General features: G+C 39.6%; 1 protein-coding gene across 12 annotated transcripts in view; it reads left to right on the forward strand.

Annotated features, from left to right (window-relative positions):
- Nucleotides 1-20,850, forward strand: part of MAGI2 (membrane associated guanylate kinase, WW and PDZ domain containing 2) — a 1,350,742-nt gene that overhangs the window by 1,218,038 nt on the left and 111,854 nt on the right. For all 12 annotated transcript variants that reach the window (XM_058725276.1, XM_058725278.1, XM_058725277.1 and 9 more), the window contains 4 exons: nt 5,327-5,512; nt 7,416-7,569; nt 12,766-12,985; nt 14,079-14,222. In XM_058725276.1, coding sequence (XP_058581259.1) covers nt 5,327-5,512; nt 7,416-7,569; nt 12,766-12,985; nt 14,079-14,222 — 704 coding nt within the window. The remainder of the gene's footprint in view (nt 1-5,326; nt 5,513-7,415; nt 7,570-12,765; nt 12,986-14,078; nt 14,223-20,850) is intronic.

Genomic DNA, 20,850 nt, shown 5'->3' on the forward strand with positions numbered 1-20,850 from the left:
TACCACTCTCTGAGTCCGCACCTGAACCCAATGATTCACCCCTCCTCTCTACCCTTGTTGAGGGTACCCTTGCTACCTTTACCATGGAGTTGCCAATTTGTGTTATAAGTATTTGTATATGAATCTCCCCAACTTGGCCGTGAGTTTCTTAAGGCCAGATAGCATGTGTTGTTTCATTACTATCTCTCACACTGTGCCGAGCACTGGAGCTGTTAGTAAGATGATGCTATGCAGAAATGTGTTGTTGATGGAGTAGCTGATCCCCCTGCTCTAACCCACAATTCTGAAACTAGACAGTAAATCGTTGTCACAGATTATTTTAAGTTTTTTAATGTATATTTATTTTTGAGAGACAGAGACAGAGCATGAGCGGAGGAGGGACAGAAAGAGAGGGAGACACAGAATCCAAAGCAGACTTCAGGCTCTGAGCTGTCAGCACAGACAGAGGGCTCAAACTCATGAATCATCCAGGCAACTGTGTCATCTTCTTTATGGGAATGAACCTAAGGTAGAACTCAAGAAGAGTTCATTGGTTAACCAATGGCTGAAGGAGCCTGGATAGACCACACAAAGCTCCCTGAAGAGAACCAAACAGCAAAAAGGGAGGAGGACCATTGCCTCCTGTAGTAGTGGGGCCAAATACCCAAAGAATCCAGGGCTTTAGAACAAATTTAGGATCCAGTCCAACTGTGTGTCTGAATAGCCCTACTGAAACAAGAATGCTGTGCTTGAGCAGGCGTCAAAGGGTTAATTTGTACAGGAAAATATAAAATTGAAAATACTAAATTTTATAATATAAAATATGAATATATAGTGGTGTTTTCTCCACAAAGAAATAAAGGGGGAAAAGATGGGTTTCTTTTTCCATAGCTTATGTGATTTGAAGTTAAAGGGAAATTTCTAAGTAGTGATACATTGTCTCCTTCCCAAATGTTAGCATGTTCAAAGCCTCATGACATATTGCAACTTTTCCAAATACCTGTGTATCCTAAGCACACTGTGTCAAGAAGACTGGTCTGAAGACTTGATTTATGCTGCTGCCTGACAGATGATGTCTGGAAGGCATGCTGTCTAAATGGACTGTGCTCCAGCAGTTACCTTAGTCATCAATTCCCAGAGAATTAACGAGTACCATTCATCCCAATAATAGAAACCAAGGTCATGGCCTCTTCTATGCTCTGTAATTCCATTAGCAATGCACAGAAAGCACTTAGGTCATTAGTTCTGTAGACTTCCTAACTGAGCAAATGGAACTGCATCTTGTTTTCAGGAAGAATCCTCTCTGAGCCCACCTCTTGTCAGTGAGTTGTTGCACATCAACATTCAATGTACTTACATGTGTAGGGAAATTGCTGGTGAAGAAAAAGTGAAGCTGTGTTCAGCTGCCAAGAGTTTCAAGCACTGTTTTTATTAAAGCACATGCCAATAGAAACAATTTTAACAAAACTATGTCAGATGCTTCCAGTTATGGGCACACCTTTTTAAATTGTGTACTCACTCCCATTTTATGTAAGCCACTCAGTCATTCTGTGTGGCTACCATAGAATTTATTTCAGTTTTCATTATTTCATTTTAGTTTTTATTATTTTAGTTTAGTTGTTATTCTGTCTGCCACAGTAAAGTGAAAATGGCCTTGAAACTAAGAGTTATCATCATAAGCAAATAAATCTGCTTACAATGAAACTTTCATCTCAAAATCTCAAGCAGCATGCTTTCCTAAGCTGTTCCTAAGCTGAGCCATGCCCTCAGTTCTCATAATTCAAATTGCTTCCAACCTGGCATATATCAAAAAAAGGAGGGAGTAACCCTAAGGTTTGAAGCCACAGGCATAGGTTTGAATCCTGGCTTTGACATTTCTTTGTTTTCTTAACAATAAACTAAACATGATTATTATACTTTTACAGCTACTTCACACTGCTGCTGTCAGGATTTAAAATAAGTGCTTAGCCCTTATTAACAAATGATAACTTATTGTTTTGTTTTTATTGTTATTGAGCTCATAAAAGGGTGTGTGTGTGTGTGTGTGTGTGTGTGTGTGTGTGAAATCTATGTTTTGAAACATTTGTGGCTTTATGCCCAGGAGATTCTAAATGATGCACGGTAATGGAGGGGAGTATAGGCATGAATAATTCAAAGCAGCAAATCATCCAAATACCAGCTGTATGTGTTTTAAAGTGTATTTTTAAATTTAATTTGAAATGTATTTCTAATACCCAAAGAAATGACTTCAAATAAAGGAATGACACCATGATGTGAAGTCCCAACCAAAAGGGATCTGAGGAGCTGTCCAATTTTCCTCTCCCTTCCTCTCCTCCCCCTTGCCTTCCTTCCTCCCCTTTCCTCTCCCTTCTTCCTCATGTCCTGCCTGTCAAAAGACAGCTGCCACAAAGAACCAGCTTCAAGCAGAGTTTCTGCCTTCCACCCTCCCCTGGATGAGGGCCACTGGTGAAGTGTTTGTGACTGCCTGATTAGAGGCAAGCTGCACTCACCAAATAAAAGTACCAGGTGCCCATGAAACAAGTGCTTGGGTGGAGGAAAGGAACCACAAAGTCAAGAGATACAGTACAGTGTAGCGCCGTGGTTAAGAGCAAAGCCTCTGGAATCAAGCAGACTGGGATTCTAAATCTTGCTTGGACTTTCTGAGTTGGGCAATCGCTAATGACTTTGTAGCTCGGTTTCTTCCACTCTAAACATGTAATGGTAATTCTGTCCAGTATCTCACATGATTTCTTAAGGATTAAATTATATATATTTTAATGTAGTTGTAATTGTGTGTGTTTAAGGCTCAATGCGGATAATGAGGACATCTGTATTATACTAATTTCCCTTTAAATAATAAAGTCTTACTTATGAGTTGGCATTTTCCTACACAGACATGCAACATCTTTTTTGTAAAACCAGAGAAAAACAAACAGGATGCTTGGCCTCATCTAGCATCTGTATAATCCCCAAAACACATTTCTTTTTCCCAAGTGAAGCTGTTTTCCAGTGTTGATACTTAGGAGATACTGTTGTGTCATAAGCAAAACATTTCTTCAGTTTTAACAGTAATACAGGTTTACCCCATGTAGGAAGAATTCAAGCTGGTACCTGTATACAAGCACACGTGCATATCAATAGTGATATCAGAAACATTAAAAAGATAATAGTAATAAAGAGAATGAAAGAAAAGTTAATAGTTATAGATCAGTTCTTACACCAGGCACTGTTCTAGTCACTTCACATGTGCCAACCCATTTGTTTCTCAGAGCCTTCCTGTGAAGTCAGGGATATTATTATCCCAATTTTACTATTGAAAAACAAACTCAGAGAGGTCAGATAGCTTTCCAAGGATCACATGATGGATAGCAATAGACACATTGGAAACCAGGGAGACCGTGCCATGTATGGACTGTTCAAGGACAGTATTGAACATGAAAGGGGGCAAAAACAGGAACAAATGTTCACTCTAATTATGGTAGAAGACCAAAGAATTTGCAATGCCTTCTTTTTTTAAATAACTAAATGAATGAGTTCTTATTACATTTCTGCTTAATAAGTGCGTTGTCCTGAGAGTCTAAGATGATCTTTAGTATGCTTTAAGTAAGATGTTCTTAATTAAAGCCATTACTGCCTGTAAATAAAAACTCAACATGAGTTTTACTTCAGAAACATCGGCTCAGCCAGTATTTTCATATGCTATCTATAACCTGTCACAATGGAAATATGATCAAGGCTCTGGTTCATTAACTCACTGATTGTCCTTCCTTACGTGGTTATTAGCTGATGTTCTGCCTTTCACTGTAACACATACATAAGATTGAGAGTTCAAGGAACGGACACTCCTGAAGCATAACAAATGGTGGAGTGTCTCTGCCTCTTTACACAGATAAATCAGTACCTGACTTCCATGAGGAAAGAAACAACACAGAGTAATTGACAGGTGATTTCTTGGCTGGGGTTCCCTACCTACAAAGGTGAAAGGAAAAAGAACAGGTTTCTAGATTCTAACCTCCTTGGGGAAGGAAGAGGTGTGCCAGTGGTATCTGACCCCAGAAATAGTTATCCTGGTAGGCACTCAAACACTTACATTGAATAGAAGTCAACCTGCTAAAAAATCTTTATCCTCATGCACCTGGCTCTCCATACATACATACATACATACATAAGCTTTCATTGTTTTAAAGAGACATATGCCATATTTGATCAATTCTAATACACGTTTTCATAATTTAAATATCTAAAAAATTATACAGCATCTTACAGTCGATGGAGTGTCATTGTTTAATTGGCAGAGTTTCTTTCCTTCTTTCTTTCTTTCTTTCTTTCTTTCTTTCTTTCTTTCTTTCCTTCTTTCTTGTGATACCTAAAACAGAAGTTTGTCATAATGGCATCTTAGATTTGATGCAATATATTATGCATCACTTAATAAATTATCAGCACCACTTATAAATTAAATCAGAAAGAAGAGGTAAGATTTGAAATCTGCATCAACCTTGAAACCGAAGATTAGTGGATGATAGGAAGTTGAGCATAGCTTCTTCACCTGCTGTGACAGCCCATGTTAATATAGATTTCTCTCCTTCCCTGATCTCTTCTCTCGGCAAAATAGACAAGGGTAGAAATTGAATTCTTGACATTTATTGTATCCTTCTGAAACTGTATTATTATCTCTACAATATGGTCTCACAATAACATATGCCTGTGGTTCTCAAAATTTTGTGTGTATTAGAATGTCTTGAGGAGCTTCTTAAAAAATTGTGATTCTCAAAAAAAAAAAAAATTGTGATTCTCACCTGCTCCTGGACATTTTGATGCACAAGGTCAGGTTAAGGCCCAAAGAGCTGTATTTTTAATCCTAGAGTGATTATGATACACCAGAATTTGAGGACCCCTGGTCCATGTGTTTGGAATTGGTCTGTCATTGCACAGAACTTGAATTTAGAAATTCTGATCTCAGTGGAATGCACAGGACCACACTTAATAGGCATGATTATGATTTCAAAAGGCAAATTTACTGATGGAAAAAAGAATTCTGACATCGCATGTTTTTCTGTGGGGCTGGACTCAAAGATAGAACAGTGCTGGGGGTGGGGGTGCCCTAGGGGCCTCAGTTGGTGAAGCTTCCAACTTTGGCTCAGGTCACGATCTCATGATTGGTGAGTTCAAGCCCCACATCGGGCTCATTTCAGTCAGCTCCAAGCCCACTTCAGATCCTCTGTCTCCCTCCTCCTATCCCTCCCCCACTTGTGCTTTCTCAAAAATAAATAAAAATATTTAAAAAAAAAAAAAAAAGAACAGTGCTGGGAACACTCCTGATATCTGATTCTGTTGGGGATTGTTTTAGCTGTGCCCCATAAAATCGGCCGCATCATCGATGGGAGTCCTGCAGACCGCTGTGCAAAACTGAAAGTGGGAGACCGGATCTTAGCAGTGAACGGCCAGTCCATCATCAACATGCCTCATGCAGACATTGTGAAGCTCATCAAGGATGCTGGTCTTAGTGTCACCCTCCGCATCATCCCTCAGGAGGGTGAGTGCCTGAGCCTGGCCGCCATCATAGTGGTGCCAGAGCGCCTGAGGTTGATTCCTATTTCTACTTTTGCAGAAATCCACTCTCTCTTGCAACCCATATCCTGTTTACTTAGTACCAGTTTCATTCAGAGATCAAGCTGTGTGACATTATAGATAAATAGTGTGAATCTCAAGACACTGGGTTATTCAATCATTCCCTGTGGTCTGGGGAGTACTGTTTTTATGCTTATATTAAACCAGAACCCATTCGGCAGAGATGATAGAGTTACAAATCTGAAGCAGAAAAAAAAAAGTGTATTCATGTTAACAGTTAAGCTCTGGAGGATTCTTCAAAGTCAGATTGATTTTGAAAAGCTTGAGGAAGTTTTGTGGTATAAAGAGAGCTCATTTAGAAAATGTTGCATCTGATAAGAATTTTAAATTCCCACTTAATCTTTTGAATTTCTCTGTATAAGGACTCCCCCCTGAGGCTTGAAGAGTAGTGAGTTACAGCTTATTGCCATCCCTTGAGGGCCACAAGGATCTAAGAACCAGTTCACCATAAAGTCACCATTTCCAGACACTGGTTCATTACTGGTTTGTAGCTGCTGACTCATGAATGATGCTCGAGATTTCAGTCCCCAGAGCTCACCTGTGAGTGGAGTATAGAATACCACATGGAGAGTGATAAGTCCATGGTCCCCTCTGTTTTCCTCAGTCTCCTGATTCCGTCTTGGGGCTATCTGGCAAGCAGGCACTAAACAGTCACCTGACTTTCCATATAAAACAGTGGTTCTCAACTGAGGTGATTTTGTCCCCCTGGGGGATGTTCAGCAAGGTCTGACAACATTTTTGACTGTCACAATTAGGATGGGAATGCTACCGGCATCTAGTGGGTAGCGGGCAAGGATACCGCCAGCCATCCAACAATGCACAGGACAGCCCCTCCCCCCCACAGCAAAGAATTGTCTTGCCCAAAATGTCAACAGTGCTGAAGATGAGAAAGCCCACAAGTGGAAAGAATTTTTCAAAATCTGGGCTGCCAGACAAGAAAGGGGAAGAATGGCTTAATAAAGAATAGATCACCTCCCTTTTATCACCCAACCAAATACAAAGAACAGAACAGAAAATGACTGTGGTGTTTTTAACCTGTTACTTGCAGACATCATTATGTGTAAAATATTCAAATGAACTCTAAGCAAGATTGCTCACTAAAAACCTGACTCGCTTTTCAGTTTTCCCCAGTCTGAAATATGTCTGTCTTATTTGTATTGCATCGTATACAGATAATTTCAGTTGAGACGGTAATGCTATTACAGGAAAATCCAAGAAGCTGTGTTAACAAAGAACAATTTTATGAACATTCTTCTGTCCAATGTTCTTTTTCTTTCTGAAAAACCATGGAGTACAAGGGGTGATTGAGCAATAAAACCAACAAGGAGCTAGAGAGAATATTATGAAAAGCATTTATTTCTATTATGGTTACTTCCTTGTCCAAACTTGGGAATACCGGTAGGATTTGTCTTTACAACCAAAAAGTAGCAGCTCAAATGTTTTCTCTCAGTGGGCAGCACTGGAAAAATAGAATATGTTTTAGAGCTTACTCCTCTGGATTATTTTTTCATTGTCTTAACAGGGGTTTTTTTATTGTAATCTTTTCTGCTAGGAAAATGACAAGAGACTCTGTTTAACTTTGTTCAGCAACACTTGTAATTCATGAAATAATACTAATTCTGCGAATGGTATTGGAACTTGATTGGATAATTGATAAGTTTAACCTGCTGTCTTAAAGCCTAACAGAAACTGAGAAAACTGAAGCCTTGAGTCATCTGAGGAGGCAAAGAGTTACCACCTCTGGCCACCTCTTGCCCTTTATCAGATGCCAACCTGACTGCACCTGCCACTTTGGCTCCCCTTTGCAGAGCTCAGCAGCCCAGCATCGGCACCCAGCTCAGAGAAGCAGAGCCCCATGGCCCAGCAGAGTCCTCTGGCCCAGCCGAGCCCAGCCACTCCCAACAGCCCTGTTGCCCAACCAGCTCCTCCTCAGCCACTTCAGCTGCAAGGACATGAAAATAGGTAAAGTTTCCCCTGGTTTTTCTGATGCTGAGAGGTGAGGGATGTGGGGAGAGGGAGAGTTTGGGACAGGACACAACAGGACACAGAAGAGAAAGTTTCATAAAGTAGAAATTGCCAGGTGCTCCTTTCTGTGATTTAGAGATTCTGTGGGTGTCACACATGTGGTTTTATTAGCAAATACAGGGGTCTGTTCTTCCCAAAAAGAGAACCTTTCCTCAAGAAATGATGAGCAGTTAGTAGGTAGATGATCAGTAGATGATCAGTAGGGATTAACTAGATGAAGACCACACTGAAGAGACTCCAAACTGAAGAACATAGATGTAGACCCTTTGGCAGGAGGGAGCATGCAACCTTGAAAGGCATGGAAATAAATAAGGTCAGTGTAGTGAGGGAAGAGGTCAGGGAGCATGGTTCAAGATGTAGCAATGAGAGTGATAGGGATCCACTTTGGTGCCTGTAAGCATGTTAAAGATTTTTTTTAAATTTTTTTAATGTTTTATTTTATTTTTTGAGAGATAAAGAGACACAGAGAGCAAGCAGGGGAGGGGCAGAGAGAGAAGGAGACACAGAATCCAAGCAGGCTCCAGGCTCTGAGCTGTCAGCACAGAGCCCGATTCAGGGCTCGAACCCACAAACACAAGATCATGACCCGGGCCGAAGTTGGATGCTCAACCGAATGAACCACCAGGCACATCAAAGATTTTGAGCTTCAGTGTAATGACAAGTCATTGGAAGGTTTTACGCTGAAGACTGACATCACTGGATTTCCTTTTCAAGGCCGCCCAGTGGGCCACACAGAGAGCTGACTGGGAGCTGGTGAGGGTTGGATGTAGATTAAGCAATTAGAGATGGCTGCTGATATCCTTGGATCAATGAAGGTGGTGGCTCAGAGAACAATGGTGGTGTGGAGAGAGGGAAGTGTGGCAAAACTTGTAAGCAGTAATAAACGTTAGCATTTTTTACTGCATTTTGCCTATATCCCCCTACCCATGATCTAATGAGGTTCTTCCATTCCATATCATAAACTAATATGAATAAGACACTTCGAATTTCCAGAAAAAAGGATGTCATGTAAAAACAGCATTGTCTTCTTACAATGAACTTGTGTGTAACAGGGAGCCTGCGTTAGGTTGAGCCATAAAGGAAAGAGATGAAGACATGTTCCCATGCTGTTTTCCCTCTTTTGAAGGAGAAAAACAGAACAACCCACAGGAACATCTCTGTGTACAAAACCCTTACCGGTCTTTTCCATAATTCTAATGTTTTCTGAACATCTGCTTCCTAGCTCCCGCCTCATATGTTGGGAAAGATGAAGTGAGACTCAGTTTCCAAGTCCCAGAACTCTGTATGTCCATCACTCACGCAGTTGCAAAGCAAATATTTTCCCTGTGCCACAGGTGCTATTTCCATAAAGCCCTGTTCTTCTCAGGAGTTCCCCCATTTGCTTTCACAGAAAAGTAAATGTCTGTTATCCTCAGCTGTTTATGGTTTTAATATATTCCACGGAAGAAAAAAGACTAAAGACCATAAAGCAAACGATAGGGGGGTAAGAATTTGACAACCCGTAAGAGGAGTAAGCCTGGGTATCTCAGTAATAAGCCACTGATGTGTTTGCTTTCACCGTGAGCTGTTTTAACAGATCACACTGGCTTTCCCCCCAGGATTCATTTCGGACTCAGGAGGAAGGGGCTGAGCACATGCAATTCCCAGGCCAGCATCAGACTCCTCTTATGGCTCTGCCTCCGTCTATTAATCTCCCAGCCACAGTTCTATCTCACCTTTCCAGAGTCAGACTCCCCCAGACATGGGCTCTTGCTTCTGGCTTCAGAGTGGGTAATCTCATCCCTGTCGTGTTATAATTCAGTGGGGAGAATAACATTTGGGCAAGGCCACTATCATGCTTCAACTGCTACTAGCCCACAACTGGAACTCGTTGGCCCTGACCAGAGAAGCAACAGTCTTTGGAATGTCTTTTTGTCCTGACTTCACGGAATAAAATATTTCCCAACTCTGGGATTAACCAATTGACCTGATTCAAATTTGTATAAATCACCAACAAATTTTCCCAGTGAACTTTGCTGCACTCATATTAAAAGCCTGGCAAGTGCCTGCTTTCAGAGAGCCCTTCCTTGGCACTGGGGTTTCCTGGCTTAACTGTTGATTGTTAGTGGGTGGCTCTTTTACATATGAATGAAGAGATTAATAATTCTACAGATACCAGATCATTTTCCTAGCTTCATTTAAACATGGTCATGGTATCAAGAGCTCTTTGTCTTTCTCTAGATGAGGCTAGAGATGTCTCCAAGACAGCTTTTATGCCAAATACCCCGTATGCATTTTCTAGTGGTTCATCTATACAAGAAATGCCCACCTAACTCCATGTCAAACTGAGCCAGTTTCCATGTTAAAATGGGATAAAATTAAATGACGATCTGCTTCCACATTTTTATTTTATGAATTAAAATGACTGAATATTTTATCCTGTCTTATTTACTTTCACTTTGGCTTCCTACTGACACCCTGCACACCTCTATTTATGTCTCTATCCCTTAACAACCTTTTGATATATACTCTGGAAACAAAATTGTTTTAATATGGACATAAGCAAAACAGTATTCAAGGAGAAGCATTCATTGGAAACAACAAAAGAACCATTATATAATATATTTCAAAACTAAGTATAAATAGCAGAGCTCACCTTCCCCAGCAAGGGAAATTAATATTTGACTGCATTTTATTTACTTATTTTTAATTTTTTAATGCTTATTTATTTCTGAGAGAGAGAGAAAGAGAGAGAGAGAGAGAGAGACAAAGCATGAGGGGAGGAGCAGCAGAGAGAGAGGGAAACACAGAATCCTAAGCAGGCTCCAGGCTCTGAGCTGTCAGCACAAAGCCTGACACGGGGTTCAAACCCATAAGCTGTGAGATCATGACCTGAGCCGAAGTTGGATGCTTAACCAACTGAGCCACCCAGGTGCCCCTTGACTGCATTTTAAACAGCAAAGTCAGTAGAAAAACACTGGAAATTTACTTCTTTTTTTACATACTTTGAACCCTAGATGTTTAAGCTGGAAGGAATTGTTAAAAGGTCCACATGAGGCAAAAGCCCACTACAAGATACTGTACCACATGGGCATTGTTTCTTGGTTCTGGAACTTGTTCATACCATAAAATTCTGCTAGATTTTATCACTAGAAATCTGGTTGTTGTTGTTGTTGTTGTTGTTGTTTTTATCTTTACAGTCTCTTTAATAGTGGAATTAATAGCAACAAAGAGTTATACGGATGACTTTCTTTCATGAGTGAAGGAATTTTAAAGAGGCTGTATTTTTTTAAATAATCCTGAGTTTTCCTTAACGTATTTCACAAATTCGTTTGTGAAACAAAGCAACATAGTTTTTGCCCAAGCCGCTGTATCATTCACTGAACAGTTAGCAACACTCATAAAAACTTAAGTATATTTTCCTCATTAAAGACTCTTCAATGTACAGTTCAATGTAAAATCCTGACAGACAGCACTGGTTCAAATGCAGTCTGAATGCCAGAAGGTAGGCTTGGATGACAGCTGTTGCATTTTAACGGTTCCTATTCTAGGCTGTTGTGTAATCTTTGGGGAGACTTTACATTTCACCCTCTTTGGCTATACCTCGTGACACATCTGGTTGGAAATGGGGCACATGATGGATATCGCATACCACTACCACACAGATCACGAAAATAAAGTGACTTGTGTTGTAACTCAAAGCAACTTGACATCTAATCTACCAAACAGTTTCTAGGAAGGAATCAACACATGCCAACGAATGGCAGCCAGTTCAGTTCTTTTGTTTAATTCATTCATTTGTGTGGTTAAGCATCTTATTCGAAGCATATTTAAATAATTCTGTTCTCAGCATTCACAATTCCAGTAGGTGAGTGGACAACTTGCCGAGGTAGGAAACAAAGCCTAAATTCTACAGTTCACAAGAGGAATGTGTCACTTCTGCAGTTCACAAGAGGAATGTGTCATTTCTGCACTTACTTCCCATTTAAGTAACAAATGGGACCTGCTCAAAGTGTTGATTAAAATAACATCCTTTCAAACACTCCAAATAAATACATCTATTACTGTACATTTTTAGTGTATCCTCACCAAATATTAGATTGCACTAATGGCAATTGTTCAGGTGAGTGATTTTTAAAAATAGTAGTGGGGCTCCTGGGTGACTCAGTTGGTTAAGCGCCCCACTCTTGATTTTGGCTTAGGTCATGTTCTCACGGTTGTGAGATTGAGCCCAGTGCTGGGTTAATCTCTCACTGTGCCTAATTTATAAATTAAACTTTCTCATAGGTTTGTGGTATAGGAAAAAGCATAGTGTATATAGGGTTCAGGACTGTCTGCAGTTTTAGACAACCACTGAGGTCTAGAAATGTAACCCCCATGGGTGGGGTGGAAGGCTACTGTGAGTATAACATCTAGAAACATGAAAGAGACAAACGTTGGACATACACATTTTTGCCTTCCCTTTTATCTTACGGCCATGAGAGTATCTGATAATAGCATCTGATACTAATCTGATAGTTATAGTCTAGTATTAAAACTATGTAATATGTTTCTACCTTAGCAATGACCCAGTGACTTTCTCCTTGACTTACAGCTCATGATTATGCTTTGCTATCACTCCTTTAACCTCTGTAAGATATTCAAAAAGACCAAACCTAGCAGGTTAAAATATTGCCTTTAATTATATATTTATAAAGTATTTAGAGATTACTTTGGTTGTGCTTTCATAAAGTAATGAATAGTGTGTGGGCGAGAGAGAGTGGTTGAGAGAGTTGGTTTACTGGTGTTGAGACAAACTGATATTTTGGGATGTATAGTTTCGTATGTATAGTTTAACTCCCTAGATTTGCTACAGTTGTACAAGTTTGTAAATAGCCAAAGTCAAAGAGGGATATCCATAAGTCCTTTTCCACAAAGTTCTGGTTGGGCCATCATGTTTACCTTGATTTCTCAAGGAGCCAAATGAAAAGTAGATAATATGGCATTTGTCAAAGATTTTAAAATAGTGCTTATCATCTATGATTTTCTCAAATTCCTAAACATGCAAAAGGACCTCTAGGAAGTGTGGCCCACATGTGCCTAGAGGTCATGTGATCATTCTAATCTCCTTAGAATGCTGAGACCTCAAAACAAATCCCATGTCCATTTATTTAGTTACAGGTCGGAAGTGAAAGCGAGGCAAGATGTGAAACCAGACATCCGACAGCCTCCATTCACAGACTACAGGCAGCCACCGCTGGACTACAGGCAGCCCCCAGGAGGGGACTACCAGCAACCCCCACCCTTGGACTACAGGCAGCCTCCCCTGCTGGACTACAGGCAGCACTCCCCTGACACCAGGCAGTACCCTCTGGCAGACTACAGGCAGCCCCAGGTACCCCCAGGATCCCATTAAATTTCATTTTCCTAATGGGCAAACCTATAATTGACACACGTACATACACACACACCTACACACAGATACACACAGAGACACCCATGTACACACACAGACAGACACACAGATACACACGTACACACACAGACACACATGTACACATAGAGACGCACATGTACGCACAGACACAAACACAGGCACATTGACACACATGTACAAACATGTACACATAGACACACATGTACACACACATACACACAGACACACACGTATACACACACGTACACACAGACACACATACAGACATGTACACACAGACACGCATATATACACGTACACACAGACATACATGCACACATACACACAGACACATGTACACACAGACACATGTGTACACACAAATACACATGTACACACAGACACATGTACACACACAGAGATACAAATGTACATACATGTACACACACGTACACACAGATACACACATATAGACACACACGTGCACACACATACATATAGATACACACAGACACACATATGTACACAGAGACACACATGTACACACACATACACACACATATACACAGACACATGTACACACAGACACACACAAACACACACGTATACACAGAGACACACATCTAGACACACATACACACGTGTACACACAGAGATACATGTACACACATGTGCACACACAGACACACATGTACACACAGAGACACAGATGCACACGACTCTGATACATTTATTTATGGTGCCCAACAGCAGTGAATGAGGAAACACAAAGGAGTGATAGTATCGCTCAGACCTATGTGCAGTCATTTTGTTTGCCAAGTAAACATGGATACCAAAGTAATCAAGCTACACAGTAGTTCTTTTAATGACCAAGGAAACTGCATTCAGATCTGCTTGAACTTTTGGAATTTTGTCTCTCATTTTGCTAGATTGCAAAGTGAGATTACTTGTTCTCACAATATCATGTCATTTGGGACACATTAACTGTAAGGGAGAAGAACAGAGAGACTGACCACAGAAGCTTCTCTGATATCAAACACCTGTTTATTCCATTCTCTCACCAACTCTACAGGATTTTGATTATTTCACTGTGGACATGGAGAAGGGCGCCAAAGGGTTTGGATTCAGCATTCGTGGAGGAAGGGAATACAAAATGGATTTGTACGTGTTGAGATTGGCGGAAGATGGGCCAGCAATAAGAAACGGAAGGATGAGGGTAAGAACAGTCTCTTTTTATAGAATTGCTTAATACTGAAAGACCCCACAGTGGTATCGGAATGCTGACTCAATGTGATTAAGCAAACAGTCTCAGCATGGGCTTTGCCTTCTTTCCATTGCATGACTCAGTTTCCTGAAGGTTTGGTCAAACGTGATTCAAGAATCATATTAGCTCTCATTCTCCTGCTTACACCCTTCCAACTGGCAGATCTCATTGCAGTGCTTTATATATATAGTTTCTCTAAAGAGCGAGCTAAAGAAAATGTACAAAGTAAGCTAAGAAATAGTTTGAAATGGAAACATGGATCCATAATTTTTTCTATGGCTTGGTTTAGTTTTCATTTGGAATAAATCTTTTGAAATTTTTTTATTTGTTTTATGCTATTTTTTCCTCCAGGTTTATTAATCAAATGGTTCTGTGTTTCTTTGGAAATACTTCCTTTGTGTTGACTGGTCTTTTGGCTTCGATATTGGAAAGAGGAGGACTAGACTTCTTAGATACGTGTTGTCCTTAAAAATGATGGCAGTTAGAAATTTTCCAATTAGAGTGTAAGTTGAGGTGGATTTTTTAATGTAATAGTGATTTTGAGGCATCTGATTGATGGGTAACTGACTATTCATCTAAAGGTACAAAAAAAAACCCTTGATAACAATGTAGAATATTAGTCTGTGTCTCTCTTTTTTCTCTCTCCCTCTCTTTCTGTAAAATGGCCATTAGTAAGCACATAAAAGGTTAGTTATTATAAATAAAATCTGGAATTCATTCTTGCTTTCCCTCCTTGCCCTTTAAATTAATACAGAAGAGCTGTGGTCCTTAGCTTCTGGCACTTCCGGTTCTTGTGCAGAGCTGCACCAACCACTTGCTCCCAGATAACTGAATGAATCTGTTGTTCCTACTGCCCACTCCTGTGATTTTCATTCCCAAGTCACTGAATCATCCACAGTGCAAAAGTAGAAAGAACATAAATCATGTCAATGTTCTTCCCTCCCTTCACAATTCTTTGACAACTAGAAGTATCCAAGTTGGAATTTGAACTGACTGGAATTTGGCTGACTCTGGAGACTGACGGCTCCTGCCCTGATCTAACACCAGCCTCCGTGTACCCCATCCACATATGGTTTTAGGAGAGGCCTCCACATGGTTTCTTGGCTCCCAGCTTCCCTAAAAACAGAAGGGCACTTTTTTAACATATTGCAAAGCCAACTCACAAGTGGTTAAGTAAAACAAAATCTTCCTGGTGCACATAAAAGCAACACAACACAAGGACCATGGGCGAAGCCACCAGAGCCCTATGAGAGAGGATAGCCCACCTGCCCCCACAGTGGACTTCAGAGGTGGCCTGTGTGACTTCCAAACAGTGGCCACACTTTTTAACAAGTGGTCTAAATGGCTGCTCGATATGTACAGCACTCCCAAAGCATGGGAGCCTAAATATAGAAGTACTTTTATGTAAAAAGAATATTCTTAGAAAATTCAAGCCAGAGTGGTAGTTGCCAGCGTGGTCCCTGGCATCAGCATCACCTGGGAACATGTTAGAAATGCAAATTCTGAGCCCCAACACAAATCCACTGAATCAGATACTCTAGGATTGGGGTCACCAGGCTGTGTTGTGATTCATTCCCCTGTGAATGTGATATAAACTGCAGTTCGAGGACTTCTAACTGAGCCAGAGGGAAGTTGACCTGACACACGTATGGCAAAGATAGGAGGTGTGTCGCTCAGGCTTTGTTAATCCCCCTTAGATCCTGTCTAAGGGGATTTCTACCCTGTCCCAACAGTTTACCTGGGGTTTTTAAACCCATGTAAACACAGATTTAGAATTCTGTAGGCAGGTGCTAAATTTTATGAAAGATGCCTTTTCTTCTGGCAGGTGATAAAAATGAGTCCTCTACCTGGGTTTCAGAAAATGATATTTTCCCTTCTTTTCAAAGATTATAAACATAAGCAATATTTTGTAATTTTCCATGCCAGTTTTATAGAGCAAACTATTCCTTCTGTGTACAGCTATGTAAAAGGAATTATGATGGCCAGTTTTAGATAATATGGGTTAGTTTATTTGGGACCATAATATACATACTTCTAGCATTTAATTCTCAAAGAAAAGGAGCCACTTGGGAGTCATAGAAATTCCAGGGATAAAATTTTACTGGTTGATTTTATTTCCAATCTTCAAATTAAGGCTGGGAACTTGGCAGGGATGGATGGAAGGCTTTTTTCTGCTCTTTACAGATTATATTCGCTACTCAAATGTTTTGAGTTTTTCTCACTCATGGAGTCTTATGGCACCAGGGGAAAATTTGTCCATGGTGACAAACTGCATGTCAGGAAGAGGGACAGCTTTATCATGTAAGTTCAAAGGTGCTCATATTATCTACTGTCAGAATGAGGTAAATCTTTGTATCTTCGTAGTTGTTCTTGATCATAGCACATAATTAATTCAGATCTTATTTTAATGTTTCTTATAAAATTTTAATCATTTAAGGTAATGTTTTCTACCTTCATTTGTGCATGTCAGTAATTGGCAATAACTTGTAATTCACGGTTGCGTTTAAATTACTTTGGCAAGCACCGGGATTGATCAACATTTGCATGACTCAGTGGTCTCATTATTTTAAACCAGTGCATAAATGGGATAACATATTGGTTACCAATTTGGAAATTTTACAGTAAAATTCATTAGGGACCCATTTTTCATCTAACTATAAAATTCCCCCTTGATACCACTGGGACCCAGATGCATATACAGATCTTAATTATCTGTGCAGGTGATGCTTATAAGGCAGGACTTCACTCCATGGGGATTATGGTTTGCTTGTAAAGTGCCAAGACTCCTGAGAAAAGTAGCTGGACTAGACATTCATGGGCTATTATTAAAAATAAGCTCAAGAAGAAGAGAAGCTAGCACCAGGTTCTTCCCAGCCTTTAAAACACTTAGGCACATTTTGCCTCATTAACGTGATTCCCTCACCTTCAGTCTTAATGCATCATTTCCTCTATTCACAAACTAAACATACACCCACTTCATGATCCGATAAGTTTGGAAAAGATGAGGTTTCCCCCCTTTTTCATGATCAGAAACATAAAGGAAAAAGCCAGGCAATGATCTGATAATAGCTGGGTATCTTAGATTAAACGCACCATAGTGGAATTGCTGAAATCAAAATTGCTTTTGTGAAAGAGCTAGATGATCCTGGAAAATCATTTCATGTAACAACTAATGAATTACTGGGCCTTTGGGTTAGGGATGTAAATAATAGTGCTTTTGAACTGTTAGTTAATGCCCCAGATGTTAGTCTCTGAACCTGAGACTTCTCCTGGGTCTTTTACATCACCTTAGTTGCAGGACAGTGGTGGTGTATACTTGTTTAGTAGTACAGGAAAGCCAGGTATGGTAGGGGCCAGAGGAGGTGGGGAGCACGGGTGTACGGGCATCCTTCTCACACTGGGGATTCTAAGAAATGGTGGCACGGGTACATATTTTTAAAGTATGTCCTTAGGCATCCAAGCGATATCCTGGGCATCCAAGAGAAGTGCCAGTGACCTTCCCACTCAGAGGTTCTTTCATGAACCTGGTGAGAGATAGGTAGACATATCCCAAAAGTGAGTCCCAGGTGAATGATCTCACTCCAGTCTTTCTGGGCACCTGCAGCAGTGAGAAATATCTTAGTAGAGAATCCTTGGCAAATTAAACTATTTGACTTTGAAATTGATTAATGAGTACTCCCATATAAGAGATTTGTTTTTCCTCCTTAGAAAGCATTATGTGTTTACTTTTTTTGTCAAATAAATATTTTTTTCCACTTGATGAAATAAGAGTCAGATCAGGCAAGAATCCTGATAATGTACAAGGTCAACGGCTTTCCTCAAAATATGAGAACATGCCAACAGCAAACCATGATCAGGAAGTAGTGGGGAAAATGAATGGTTCCTTCTGAGGGTCAGATTTACAAGCCAAAATCTACATAAAGGAGAGACGATAAGAAACTCTTTTTCAGAAGATCAATTAGATGCTAATTTAAAAATTTTTATTACATTTCTTTATTTTCAAGAGGCAGAGAGAGACAGAGCATGAGTGGGGGGAGAGGCAGAGAGAGAGGGAGACACAGAATCCGAAGCAGGCTCCAGGCTCTGAGCTGTCAGCACAGAGTCTGACACGGGGCTCAAACTCATGAACTGTGAGATCATGACCTGAGCCCAGGTCAGACGCTTAACCAACTGAGCCACCCAGGTGCCCCAGATGCTAATTTAAAAGGTTCTAGGACCCGGTATATGAAACATATAAGAGTAACTAAATAAATAAGGGCCTAAAGATTTACTAAAAATATGACTATTTAGAGCGTTTCTAAACCCTCAGCCCTATTCTCAACCACCCAAATATGCAAACATGGTATATTTGCCTTATTAAACTTAGAAATATCAATTCATTTTGTTAAACCTCAGTTCCTATAAAATAGGAAGATGATATCTACTTTATAGAGCTGTTGAGAGAGTTTTGAAAACATATCAGGAGGTAGTCATATTTTTTTTAAGTTTATTTATTTATTTATTTTGAGAGAGAGCATGAGCAGAGAAAGGACAGAGAGAGAGAGAGGGAGAGAGAATCCCAAGCAGGCTCCTCACTGTCAGTGCAGAGCCCGATGCAGGGCTTGAACCCTCAAACTGTGAGATCATGACTTGAACCAAAGTCAGACCCTTAACTGACTGAGCCACCCAGGTGCCGCCATGATTTTTTTTTTAAGGCAAAGAGTGAAGTTTTAGTTTGTGGAAAGAGAGAGGAATTTAAACAGTAAGATATATCATGGAATAGAATTTGAGGAAAATAGTGCCATGAGAATAAATACCAAGAAAAACCATGTGGATCATAATTATGTGAAATATTCACTTTAACAAAAAAAAGTGAAGAGTAACAAGTTTTGACAATAATTACTAGATGGATTTCCAGCACCAATTAATATTCATGTATTAAAAGTTGAGGAAACAAAACATAATCTGTAAATGAAGAAAATACGGGGAATAGAAAATAGAAACATAACCATCATGTCTGATTGCTTTTCTTCAGTCATTTGAGATGGCTAATGTGGTAAAAGAAACACGAATGACATTCAAATTTTAAGGAAAAGTGTAAGAAATTATTAGAAACCATTAGTGGATATGTTATAAAAAATAAGAGTGTTTTTAAGTTTGTAAAATAGTCTAATAAAGTTGAGAGGAATAAAATTTTTGTAACTGATGAAAATTTTTGTGTCTCTGATACCAAGCTCTTAGGGATACAATCTAATTAAAAACTGAAAATAAATAGGAAACACAGGCAAAGAATAATGAATATAAAAATAATTTATGGGTGAAGCAGGGAATCTTAAGAAATCAAGAGACATTTGGAGGAAAGGAAAGTAGTTCTAATCATCACATAAATAAAGTCTGAGAGTCGAGTTAAAAGAGAATCTGAAAGTAGACCTGGTTTGCTCTAGAAAAGGTAAAATATTTTACTGTTTCTATAAAACGTAGCATATTCCCCGTTTCCATAAAACATACTTTCTATTATAAAAAAGAACATCATTTTTTTAGCTTCATCACCTTAACAGCAGTATAACAATTGTATATGCCTTTTTGCACTGCATAAGCTTTTTTTCAAGCTTCTTCTTGAAACTCATATGACACATGTCCACCTGCAAGGGGCCTCAGGGTAACCTAAAATATCTTGACAGACTGAACAATGTGCAAAAAAGATATTAAGCAATATCTTTTTTTTTTTTTTAGTTTTTATTTAAATTCCAGTTAGTTAACATACAGTGTAATATTAGTTTCAGGGGTACACTTTAGCGATTCAGTACTTAACATTCAACACCCCAGTGCTCAACACAACAAATGCGCTCCTTAATCCCCATCATGTATTTCACCCATTCCTCCCCCCACCTCCTTTCTGGTGACCATCAGTTTTTTCCCTGTAGTTAAGAGTCTGTTTCTTGGTTTGCCTCTCTTTTTCCCCCTGTGAGATTGTTTTGTTTCTTAAATTCCACATATGAGTGAAATCATACGGTATTAGTCTTTCTCTAACTGATTTATTTCATGTAGCATAATACTCTCTAGCTCCATCCAGTGAGTTGGAAATGGCAAGATTTTGTTCTTTTTTATGGCTAAGTAATATTCCATTGTATATATACCATATCTTCTTTATCCATTCATCAGTTGATGAACACTTGAGCTCTTTCCATAGTTTGGCTATTGTTCATAATGCTGCTGTACATATCGGGGTGCATGTGCCCCTTCGAATCAGTATTTTTGTATCCTTTGGGTAAATACCTAGTAGAACAATAGCTGGATTGTAGGGTAGTTCTATTTTTGAGGAATCTCCACACTGTTTTCCACAGTGTCTGCACCAGTTTGCATTCCCACCAGCAGTGTTGAGGATTCCCCTTTCTCTGCATCTTTCCCTGATAGCTGTTTTTAATGTATCATCTCTCTTTCTGTGGCCCAGAATGTAAAAGTATTCTATTTTACATATTATTTTTATTAAATAACATATTTAGCAGGTATAAATACCAGCAATGATTCAAGCACCCTTGTGTGCTTAAAAAACAGAATATGACCAATCTCCAATGACTAAACTGCCCTGCACGCTCCAGCC

This window comes from Neofelis nebulosa, chromosome 4 (genome assembly GCF_028018385.1).
Source record: "Neofelis nebulosa isolate mNeoNeb1 chromosome 4, mNeoNeb1.pri, whole genome shotgun sequence".
Taxonomy (NCBI): domain Eukaryota; kingdom Metazoa; phylum Chordata; class Mammalia; order Carnivora; family Felidae; genus Neofelis; species Neofelis nebulosa.